This window comes from Poromitra crassiceps (assembly GCF_964638095.1).
Source record: "Poromitra crassiceps genome assembly, chromosome: 20".
Classification (NCBI taxonomy): domain Eukaryota; kingdom Metazoa; phylum Chordata; class Actinopteri; order Beryciformes; family Melamphaidae; genus Poromitra; species Poromitra crassiceps.
In genome coordinates, this window is record NC_139637.1 from 30,553,069 (window position 1) to 30,565,464 (window position 12,396).

The window sequence follows — 12,396 nt, forward strand, 5'->3', positions numbered from 1 at the left end:
CGTTCTTTTCCTACAGAACCTTCATATAGAGACAAGGTTGTTTAAAAACTAAGAAAAGGATGTTTTTCTCGACCTCCATATATACGTATTTGAAATTATATTATGAGGTTTTAATAGGATTCACTGGCTCAAGGGTCTCAATGTACGGTACATGAAACATGACCATGGAAACGTAAGTTCAAGTAAGAAAAAGCAAAATTCCCAAATTTTAATTTAATCTTAATTTAATTCTGTGGCACAAAACGGCAAAGAAAGGGACATCCACTGTGTCCTTGAAGCTTAATCTGCCTTAACAAAGCTGAAGAATTCAACTCTAAGTGCTCCGTACAAAAAAACTCAACAAAAGCTCAACAAAGGACTACATTAAGTGTCATATTCTACTCCAAATATATTACAGGCTTATTATTTATATAAAAATATACAAAACAAAATCAAAAATATTAATGATTATAAAGAGAAAAAAACTAAATTCAGTCTTCATAATTCACTTCAGTCAGGTCACTTCATGAGGGGGCGATCCACACGCTTCCTCTTCAACAGAACTAGAAAGAAAGAAAGAAAAAGTTTTTAGTTAAAACAGATTAACTTTAATCCTTATGTGGCTGGTGTATTTCAATGGTCAGCAAATCTTATGAAAATAACAAAGCTTTGTTGGAGTTGTTTCATCAACAAGTCTTGTCCACTAGCCAATGCCTAATGCATCCATGCCCCAGCAGCCATAGACCTCTAACCTGATGCGGCCAGATGCTTTATTACACAGAAACATCTGGGACCTGATCTTTGGAAACTGCATAAAAAAATAAAAAAAAAGCAGGTGATTGGATGAACCATCTGTCTATCACCATCTATAACAGACTGTAGCTGCCTCTGGATGCTGATTGGTCCATCCCACTGCTGGGATGGAGTTAAACCAATAGCTTGGAGCGCGGCAAGATGGATTTCTCGCCTCGTAAGGTGAATAAAACTCTATTCCATTGTATAAAAAAACATATTCAACTTATTAACACGTTCAGTGCCAGCGACGCCATATGGCGTCATTAGAAATTTACCGTACAGTGCCAGCGACGCCAAATGGCGTCATAACTCCAAATTGTTTTTTTGACGGGGGGGTGTCGATCTAAGCTTCTTACGTCGCCTCTAACAATATTGTAGCTATTGGAGGTCGATAACCTATTTTACAAACCCATTAGGTGGCGACAGCACTCTCCTGATCAGAGAAAAAGGAGCCAAACACACAGAAATAGTCACTGTGGAAAATGAGGAAATCGCATCGCATCCGTCCGTATGCATCGACGTGCCTCCATAAACGAGCACAACGCCAGCTGTGCCCCCAGCAGCAGCATCCACTGTCACAACTGAGCACTTCCATGTACGCTGCAACAGCACATTCACATAATCAGCATTATTATTCCGAACTGGAAGCATGCCAGCCCGTGACAAACACACGCGGAACCAAAAAGCTGAATGTCGCGCACCATTCACTGTGTGTGCGCAGCAAACTCAGCAGAGACTGAGAGCCACCAGACACATAAGACACACCCAGGAGGCGTGTGCAGTTGAGGGGGGGGGGGGGGGGGGGGGAGCACGGAGAGCAGCAGAGCAGCATACACTTCACCCAGACAGACCCAGACATCAGAAAATTAGCTTCAGAGTCAGAGATGTGCTTGAAATGTTTAATTTCACAAAAGGCTCATTATCTCAGCTCGTAGAAAAAAAGGTATGTTTTTCGTTCAATCAAGCTATCTTCTCCGGCTCATAACTAAAGAACGGAAAATGGGATCAATAAACTTTTTTTTGCAGGTGATAGAAGAGAGTCTCATCGTTATTTGTGCGTGTTCAGTGTTTACATAGTAATTATTAAAAAAATTATATGACTGTTTTAAAATGCATTGCGGCCTATGTGGCACAGCAAGCAACCTTTTGCCCAAGGGCCGTGGCACTGAAAGTGTTAACACGTTCACTGCCGTGGACGAGATATCTCGTCAAATTTTTTTTTTTTTTTTTTTTTTGACGGTGGGACGTGGATCAACGCCCCCCACGTCTCCTATAAAATATGGGAGCCACCGAACGTGTACAACCCATTCCACCGACCCACTAAGTGGCGACAGTGCTCTCCAGACTAGAAAAAGCCGAGCCAAAACTGCAGGGGAACGCGCGAGGAAACCATTCTCATACTGTAAAATGGATTGGCGAAAACGCTTTCGCGCTGAGAGCTGGCGGTGGGGGATTGCAAATTTGCATAATAGATTATGGGTGCAACACACTTTGAAACACCGGCAGAAAGCCCACAATCGCACGCAGCTTCATTCCAGCTGAGCTCACAACCGAAACGAACGAGCCCCATGCAGACTCGCCCAAAGAGCAGCCGCCAGCAGCCAGGCAGCACAGACAGGCAGAGCCTCGCTTGTACCGCTGCAGCCACGGAGGGAGGAGAACACACACGGAGGGAGGAGTTTGAAGAAGAGGGGGGTTTCCTGCTGCTATGGAGGAAATTACTGTTCAAAACTATTGTTTAGATGTCTGACGTCTTACGCCAAAAATAAATGGTTAAAGTGACTGTTCTATCGAATTTCACAAAAAGCCATTTATCTCAGCTTAAATTTTCAGACGCTGAAACCATGCTGTATTCAACTGCTAATGTCTACATAACTACTAACTCTACAAACTAACTCTTTTAGACAGAGAAAGCACACATTCTATTAGTTCTTTTGAGATATTTTGTGTTCACAAAATCTTAGCAGAAAATAATCCTCGGCTCTTGAAAGATGAGCCAGAATCCTCAAAAAAAAACCTTGGCAGAAGCTACCTACAGTAAAAAAAAAAACTGCTGGCAGTGAATGTGTTAAAAACATGTCACAGAGCCATACTGCTGCTCAGTATATTTCATCATCACCACAGGGACTGTACACTTCGAATCACAATGTTGTTTACAATAACGTCCGGGTAGACAACGCCTGCGTCATGTACATACAATTTATTGGAGCAGAGCAAACGGGGCGGGGAACTGAGATTTATTTTAATTTTTATGTGGTTAAGTCTAAAACGCATGTTTGATGCGTTCATATCTCTTTGGGCAAATTTTGAAGATAAGTCGACAGTGATTCAGTCTATAAGCCAACTGTAAACACTGAGATCTCAAAGTAGTTCTGTAACAATGAAAATAGTCCCCGACATACTGAAGCTTTAAACTTTAAACTGCAGTTTAAAGATAATAACATCATATCCAGGCCTGGGTTCTGCAAAAGGAGGTATAAAATTATAGGTTTAAAAGGTATACTATTACAAGAAAACTAAGTCATTAAACATGTTTTCTTATATAGCCATGATCTACCAACTGAGCAAATATTATCTGATTTTATGCAAACCCAACGATGTTTCAAGTCCTCTCTAAGTTTTTAGCTATTTTTGCAACTACTACGCTTGTTGCTTAATGCACTTTTTATGCTCTTTTTCAAAGTTCGGTTGTGATGCTTTTAAATGTCTATTTTATCCTCTTCTTTTATTCTTTTATTTTCTTGTGTCATCCATTTTATGTGAAGCACTTTGAATTGCCTGTATGAAATGTGCTATACAAATAAACTTGACTTGATTTGAAGAAGCCGTTCCCTTTTGAATTCAATTTGGTAATAACTACAGCCGGACTTTTACTTGTTAGCCATTTTTTAAATGGAAACTGTCATTGTGTATTTAAAGGTTTTTAGCTTACAATTGGAGCCAATGACTTCCTGGTTGAAGGCTAAAAAGGGAACGTGGGATATCATAAAGTAACGCTGCGGGAGTAGAGCAAATACATAGATTTTTCAACAACAAAAGGTTCCCGAGGATTTGTTGATAAGAAATGGATTTAAAAACACAAGCCTTATCTCTTTAAACTTTGATCAGGGGTAAAAATGGCAGCATGCGTTGGATGGAGGAACACGAGTTCCTCAAAGGGAGTTCCTCAAAGGAACAATAGTGTGTTATGAACATTTAATCGTTTTAATTTCCTTCTGACAAGCTTTACGTTGGGATTGTCACTCTGCATTGCTGCTGCTGTCTGAAGTGCCGGCCATTTTCCTGACGGCGGCGCTGTGCTGTCTTCTCGTCCACCTAAACCCAAACGCTCCATTAACTCCACCACACCATTCTTCTCAGTCAAAATATGATCATTTTTTGTTTCTCTTCCAAGCCATAACAACTTTTGGCAAAGCTAGTGTTAGCCTGCTAGCTTAATTATTAAGCTAACACAGCAGAGCAGGAAACAAGCACAACCATAGCAGGTGTAGAGGCCTGAGATTGTCGTTTTCTTTTGATATTTTTCACCAAAACACATCTTTGATGTATTCTGCTAACTAAACTGCTACAGTCTTGGTGTAAAAGTGATGACTGCAAGATTGTATTCATGATATGTCATTGCTTTGTTGTTTTGCCCTGTGTCAGAACCAGCCCAACACAATGATAAAGACGCTCATGTAGACTGCAGCTAACAAACGATGCAAAGAAAAATAACCTCTGTATATTTGACACAATTAAAGTAAGAAAGTGTGAAATCGCACAATCACAATAAAAGTATGTTTATTTTTATTTTCATATTACACAAGTTTAGATGTTTGAGAACTCAATTAGAGATGCACAATATTTATCGGAGAGAGAACAGACAGCTTTAAGCTTCGGTTCTTATCAATTTAAGTTATTTGGCGCAAAATATGATGCACGTTATTAGAGCACGTGCACATGTACGTTTTCATCACGATGCATCACAGACCCATCCATTATCTTATAGAGTTCATGAATTAGGATTAGAATGAGGACGGCACCGTGGCTCAGTGGTTAGCACTGCTGCCTCACAGCAAGAAGGGCCCGGGTTCGAACCCCAGTCCGTCCCAGGTCCTTTCTGTGTCGAGTTTGCATGTTCTCCCCGTGTTCGTGTGGGTTTCCTCCCACCACCAAAAGACATGTATGTTAGGGTTCATGCATGAGTCAGTGCCCCTGACCAATGCACTGGCAAAATAACTGGATTTGGTCCCTGGGCGCTCCACTGCTCCTAGTTCTAGGAAGGTTCCTAGTAGAGGATGGGTCAAATTCAGAGGATGGATTTCCCCATGGGGATAAATAAAGGATAACTTAACTTAACTTGAATTCACTTCAGTTCGGGCCATTAGTGGTGATATGGGTTGGGAATCCCCAAGCATCAGACATGGAATAGACTTGTGAGAATGTCTGACCAAAGACTCGCTAAAAATAATATATTTAACTGGGCAAATGAATTGAAATCCCTATTTTATTTGAACGATTTTGTCATTTATTTTTCATAACAGGTTATTTTGTGACACCCGAGAGACTATGTATCTATCTATATATGTTTATTTTGTATAAAGATAAATGGTCTGTTGACTTATGGTATAAACCAAAACTATGAACCTATCGTCACCTAAAAGACAGTTACGGTGTAGAGCCCTATGTGAAGTTTAATTTGGACAGACGGAAAAGATCTGTGTGGCCAGCAGTTAGGCTCTGGAACTCTTCCCTTAGCACTAGAGACTGGTAGGTTTAATGCCCCTGAAGAAGATAGACTCTACTATGTGAATTACATGAAATTGAAAATGAGATTCACCTTTTGTGCTATTGCACTGCATATGATGATGCAAGGGAAGTTCTCTTTAGTAAAATGTCCTCTCTATTTATGTAGTAGAGGTTCGGCAGGACCTGGCTGGTTGTAAGGCAGCCAGGGATGATCGAGTCCCACCGAAGTCCTCATTCATTAGATTCGTTGGAGAGGTAGTCTGCTGATGTTCCTCCTGGAGCTCACGGTCTCTAGTCCGCTGGAGCTCGTGCTCGCAGTCTCTCTCAGTGGTTTGTTGGGGCCGGTGTGCAATGCACAGCAGGGCCCTTACATTCCACTCTGTCGCCCAGACCATTTTAGCACGCACTCAGGCGATGTAATGTCTTTGTGTGGGCGTGCCGACTTTCCCCTCCTCCCTCTCTGCTCGCTCTACGGCCAGTGCAGCACCCGACACACAGGAGGACAGACACAGCGAAAATGGCAGCGGCTTCTAGGGATGGGCATTTTAAGCAATTTAAATAGTCGAGTACTCTCCTTCTATTATGAACGAGTCGCGCGGGGGGCGCGGGCTGTGTGATTACTATGGTAATGACTGAGCAGGGGTAATCTGCTGTGTATGGGGCTGTTCACACATAACGTTTGCATTTTTGCATGGAAAAAGCGCTACCTGGAGCATTTTTTTGTCAGGAGAGGGACTGACTGTGATGATATTAGGTGATGCTAAGCTAACATCATTCTAAAGCCTACCTTTAGACAGAATCTCCGGTTGGAGTAGCGCTTTGGAGCAGACAAGTTGTGAAACAAGCGAAGGCATTTAATTTCCAATACATGTCCATTGTTGCTGAATAGTGATCACCATGATGCGATTGTCTCCCAAAAAGTGATTCTTTCTCCACATTTCTTGTGACTAACGTTATGGGAAACGACAGTGTAGTCAGTAAACTAGTGCAACGTTTTGAATGAGTTTTATCGGGCGTGCGCTATGAAGAAGCGTGCTTCTCATTCGGGAGAATAGGCTCGTCGAGAGCAGGGGTAATCTGCTGTGTATGGGGCTGTTCACACATAACGTTTGCATTTTTGCATGGAAAAAGCGCTACCTGGAGCATTTTTTTGTCAGGAGAGGGACTGACTGTGATGATATTAGGTGACGCTAAGCTAACATCATTCTAAAGCCTACCTTTAGACAGTATCTCCGGTTGGAGTAGCGCTTTGGAGCAGACAAGTTGTGAAACAAGCGAAGGCATTTCATTTCCAATACATGTCCATTGTTGCTGAATAGTGATCACCATGATGCGATTGTCTCCCAAAAAGTGATTCTTTCTCCACATTTCTTGTGACTAACGTTATGGGAAACGACAGTGTAGTCAGTAAACTAGTGCAACGTTTTGAATGAGTTTTATCGGGCGTGCGCTATGAAGAAGCGTGCTTCTCATTCGGGAGAATATCTCCAGGCAGCTTTTTTCGGGAAGAGCTGGAAAACTTCCAGTTAAAACTTTCAAAATAATGTTACTTAAACAAAAGTAAATAGCTTATTGATGCACGTTGGAGGAGAAAAGGTATTTCAATGAATGAAGCAGCAAACCTTGTATCAAAATACTCGTTGTGATGTTATATGGCGTGAAACTGTGGCTGTAACGCATTACTCAAAATAAATAAGGTTACAATAAGCGTTTTATTTTGAAAGCAACAAAGCGGATGACGTACTAGTACATTATGGCTGACTTGACGCCCGGCCGTGCAGTTGCTCCTGAAGTAAAAGGTGCTTCAACGCGACCAAAGCGAAAGGCTCAAACACATCGAACCTGGCTAAACATCTTGCCGACAGGCACCCCGACCTGTTCAAAGAGTTTAAAGACCGACAGGTTAGCGAACGTGAACGATAAACATACATGCCCTCAAATAAGTCCAACGAGTATTGTGTGACAAGCGAACTTGTTTCACTGAAAAAGTTCGCTTGTCACAATAGCCTACTCGTTTACAGTGAAACACGAGGCAATGTGCTCGAGCACAGATCTCTGCCAAGGAAGGAGCAAGTCATGACATGTAACGTTTAGGGGAGGGGACATCAGATGACTGCATACCATGTACAATATTTAATAACACTATGGGCCATAGTGTTATATTTGAATTTTGGCCCATAGTCTATGGCCCTCAATTCCAGTGTTATTAAAGCTTTTACATGGTAAGCAGTCATCTGATCTCACCTATCCTAATATTTACAATAATCCCAATTATTAATGATATACGAATTCATTGTAAAAAAAAACACCTAGCCTACACGTATGGGGGGGGGGGGGGAGGCTGGGAATACACCACATAATAAGCCTACATTTCAATAGCCTACATTTATGTGTGAAAATAATATATATTACTAGATTAACCATAAATCTGGCACTTCATGTTAATGAAGCTTAAACCCAGGATTATTAACCCACATAGGCTACACTACAGCACAGGCACACTACACAAATTACTCAATACAGCTTGGCAGAGTTCTGCACTTTACTGAGCACACCGGCCCTATGCCAGGTTTCGACCTGGCCTTGTTTAGCCTGCATTGTCTCAGAAACGTCTGCGAGAACGTAGTCAAGGTCCCACCTTCTTACCTGCTCTTGAACCAGATGGTCTGGTCCTAGAGCACTCTGCTCGATCATTACCCATGGTTATGACATCACCGGTCGGGACGTCACATGATGTCTGATGTCACTGATCGCGTTGCGATGTCATCGTCGTGGTGATGATGTCATCACCGAAATGCCATCCAGGGATACTTCCAGGGAGCTGGCTGTATCCGAAGCCCTGGTGGCAGCCATTGAATTGGTGGACACGAAAGCTTTGTAACAATTTATGTTGACTTTTTTGGGTTACGATTATGAGAAACTGGAGTTGTGTTTTAAAAAAGGAATGTTCTTCATAGCAAATTGTATTTGTCAGGCATGGGAGCTAAGTCCGCACACCAGAACTCCGTTCTTTTGACTTTATTTGATAAAAAGGAACAACGTTTCAATCAGCTAGTGATTTTCATCAGGTTCAGGTTTAATCCAGCACCCGTCGACGATGTGCGTATAGCCAAACTCTCTCTCCAAGGCATGGGAGCTAAGACAGAACTTTTTGTTTAGAAAGTGATGGAATGATTTGTCTTGTCGTTTGAGCAGTATGCTGATTGTTGTATTGTGACTTGTGTTAACTTGAATATACTATTATAGCGCTGGTTCTGTTTTATTGTTGTATTTTTGTGTGTGTCTTGTAAACAGATGAGGGTTGGGCACCCTTGAATGAATGCATGACACATTAATAAATAAATGAATCAAAATGTCATAGAACATTAATGGTTGTACAGTTATGAAAAACTGACTGGAGCTTAAGTAACATTTTGAATTCGGACCCGTTACTTCTAATGAAGTAATTTAGATGGCAGTATTTCTACTTTTACTGTGTGAGTTCTGCACCAACTGTTGCTCCCTCCCTCCCTCCTGTCTTGTTTACCGTCTCATCGCTCCTTTGCTGTCCTTTTCACCTCCCTTTATCAGCCCTCCCGCATCTCATCCCTCCATCGCCTCTCCCATTTTTACACCTCCACTCTCAGTCTTTCCTGTTCTCCCTCATATCGCATCCTCTCTGCCCGTATTTAGCCCGTGCCTCTAGGTCAAGGTGAAGGCACTAATTTGAGAAGCTGGTGGTTTGTGGGAAGCCTGTTTTGTTGTGTAAGCACTCGGCGCTCAGACTGTGAAGCATGCACCGACACGACTTAACGACAAAGATTAGTGACGGTCAGAGTTCAGTAAAACTAGGAAGTGAACGTAGTCTTAACAATAGCTGGAGCTGTGTTGCCCGATTTGAATGGAACTCTGGTTTAGTAAATCTGAGGGTAACTTCAGTGGTGGGGCGAGTACTGAAAATCTAGACACTAAACAGAGAAAGAAAGGGAGGGGAGAGAGAGAGGCGAAAGAAAACAGTATAGGGAGGGAGGGAGAGATAAGAAGGAGAGAGGGGGAGGAGAAACAAAGCAGAGGGAGGAGTGGAGAGAGAAAAGGTAAACAGAGGAGTGCAAACAGAAGTTGAGTGGAAAGGTAGAGGAGAAGAGGAGAGCAGCTGCCAGTCTCTGCCGCCATCTTGTGGTCAGAGTGTGGAAGTGACCCACAGGCTGAGCTCACTGCCCTCAGAAGGTGCCATCACACCTTCCCCTGAGTTCCCCTCCCCCTGACTAGCGACCAGAGGAGGCGCTAGAGCAGCGACCAGGACACATACCCTTAATACGGCATCCCACCCGCAGATGTGGCCAATGTGCCTGTATGGACACCCGACGGGGCTCGAACCTGTGGCCCTTGTGTTGGTAGGAAGGGAATCTACCACTGCACTATGTGGACACTGGACACCCAGTGTTATGCTATTTCACAAGGTGCGTAACAGCACCATTTACAGTATAACAGTGAAAACATGGATTGCCAGAAGATTCCATCAGTGGTGTGAAAGCATTGTCTCATAAATGAGGGACAATCATAGCATCCAAACAAAAAACAATAATTTGTTTCAGAAGCTAAAAGACATCTCACAGATAACACAGAGCCATTTACGATCTCTACCCTTTTTTTTATAAAAAAAAATATATATATATATATATATTTTCATGTGTTTGTTTTAGGGCTGTCAGCATTAACGTGTTAATTGTGATGCGATTAAGGGCCAAGCATAACGGGTAATTTTTTTTTATTGCATGCTATTTTGTCCCTTCTATGCACCCTTGTAGTCAAGTCGCCGCATGTTATGTCAAACAGAATTTCACTATCACCGAAGTACTAGCATTATTAGCGTACGAGCAAACGTTAGCACCAAGCCAAACATGCAGGTCCCGCTAACGTCAATCAGGCTGCAGGCAACCGCTTCTCCAAAGCTGTAATGTTACAGCTAAGAAGCAGTGTTTGCTAATGGGTGGCAATTGACTGCAGAACTGGAACACCCTGCCAGCAGTCATTAAAGGCTGCAGTACTTTCAAAGGTTTTAAGTCCTCTGTCAAGAAGTGGCTGAGAGAGGGTCAGTCCTGTGGCCACCTATAGGCATTAGTGTGGTCTCATGTTGTTGTGTTCTGACATTGTGTATTTATTTCTGATCATCTCCTCATTTACCACAATGTGATCTTAGGGGATTGCTATCTACCTATGTGTTATATTTTACTGTGTTATATATTGCTAATAGTAAGTACCGGTATTATCATTTTTTGTACCATGTATATTGATTGTTTAGACACTAGGATTTTCTTTTATTTCTGTATTTGATATGTACTGTGTGCGCACAGGACTCTGTGCGCCCAGGGACTACAGATGCAAATTAGCTCTTAGCTATCTCTGGTGCAATATGTTTATTGTGTACTGTCCCTGCTCAAATAAACAATAAAGATAAAGATTAGTAGGCTACATTTTGGAGGCTGCAACCCTGAAATCTGTTCACAAAATATTGCATCTCACAGAATAAGCACTACGTTACTAATGGTCCTGCTAACAGATTGGTTATAGTTATAGAGTATAATATAGAGTAGACCATATACTGTATAAATATTATAAAGACTGCATAAAGTATTATAATTATACAGTTAATGTTATAGACAGGATTAGGGTACAGTATGCAAAACAAGGCCATGTTCAGACTAGGAGGCCAAATCCGATTTGTGAACTTTAATTACCTATTAATGATTCTATCCATATTGGTTTTATGAGTCTGGACGCTCCAAGTCTGATTTGTGTCACTTGTCCCAAACCATATGGAGGTAGTTTTCAATCTGCTTTCGACTGATGTGACTTCAGTGTCGACGCGCTGATCACCCAAATCAGATTTGTGGCAGTGCGGACACACTCCCAAATCAGATTTGGGAAACCAATCAAGATAATGATGATTAATGACTTTAGCAGCAAATCGGATTTGCCTGTAATGTGAACATGGCCTAAGTCATGGTTGCAAGCCCACCCTGTTGTCACTAGTAGATGTATTTTGAAGTAGACATTATATTAACTTGGTCTACATTACATTTCTATTGATTTGAAATAAATAATATAAAAGGTCATGTAATTTTTTCCTTTGTGTTCATTGTGATTCCCATGTGGTAAGGATCACTTTACATTGTAATATGGACATGAAAAACTGTCTTGAAATGCAAAATAATGGAATTTTAAACATGCAATACAAATGCGATTAATCGCGATTAACTATTGAACTCAAGGGATTAATCGCGATAAAAAATAATCGTTTGACACTGGCGTTATTTGAAGCAGTGTTACCTTCCATCGGTTGCCACAGCCGTTACACAACACAAAAGTAGTCATGGGCTCATCTGCACTGCGTATCTGCACCTAGAACACATATAAAACATAGAACAGCACAGGGTGAGTCAATGTCTCTGGCAGCATGGATGAGTTGTGTGTCGCATGGATGCTAATCGGGTTCTAATGAAACCTGTCTGATCATGGTGAACTAGTTTTGTCATGTATGATTCTACCCGGGTGGCTAATACTCTTGAATAATATTTAAATTTCTGTGTTCAAAATGGACAAAGGTCTATAATTACTGCACAGTGTGTGTGAGGTCCTTATTGGGTTTAGGGAACACGGCTATTATGGCAGAGTTGGCATCCCTGATAAAAGAGCCCTTTTCAATAGAGGAAAGAATCATGTACAAAAAAAAAGTGTCCCAAGTTCATTCCAAAAAGTGACATAAAACTCAGGCGGGATCCCGTCCCAGCCAGGGGATTTTCCCTTTTTCATTCCAACTATAGCCTTATGTAATTCAGTCAGGGTGACAGGTCTGCTGAGATCCTTAGCTTCCTCTTGAGTAAGAGAGGGAAGCCTCAAATTACTTAAAGTCGA

The 12,396-nt window shown here is 41.8% G+C and overlaps 1 protein-coding gene across 1 annotated transcript in view; it reads right to left on the reverse strand.

The window, feature by feature from the left end:
- Window positions 1-533: 533 nt before the first annotated feature.
- The window catches only part of tcea2 (transcription elongation factor A (SII), 2), a gene marked incomplete at its 3' end in the record, with an annotated part of 41,977 nt that continues 30,114 nt past the window's right edge, over window positions 534-12,396 (reverse strand). Inside the window, exons 9-10 of the mRNA XM_083657045.1 lie at window positions 11,812-11,883; window positions 534-542 (exon numbers count right to left, since the gene is read on the reverse strand). Of these exons, the coding sequence (XP_083513171.1) occupies window positions 534-542; window positions 11,812-11,883 (81 nt within the window). The remainder of the gene's footprint in view (window positions 543-11,811; window positions 11,884-12,396) is intronic.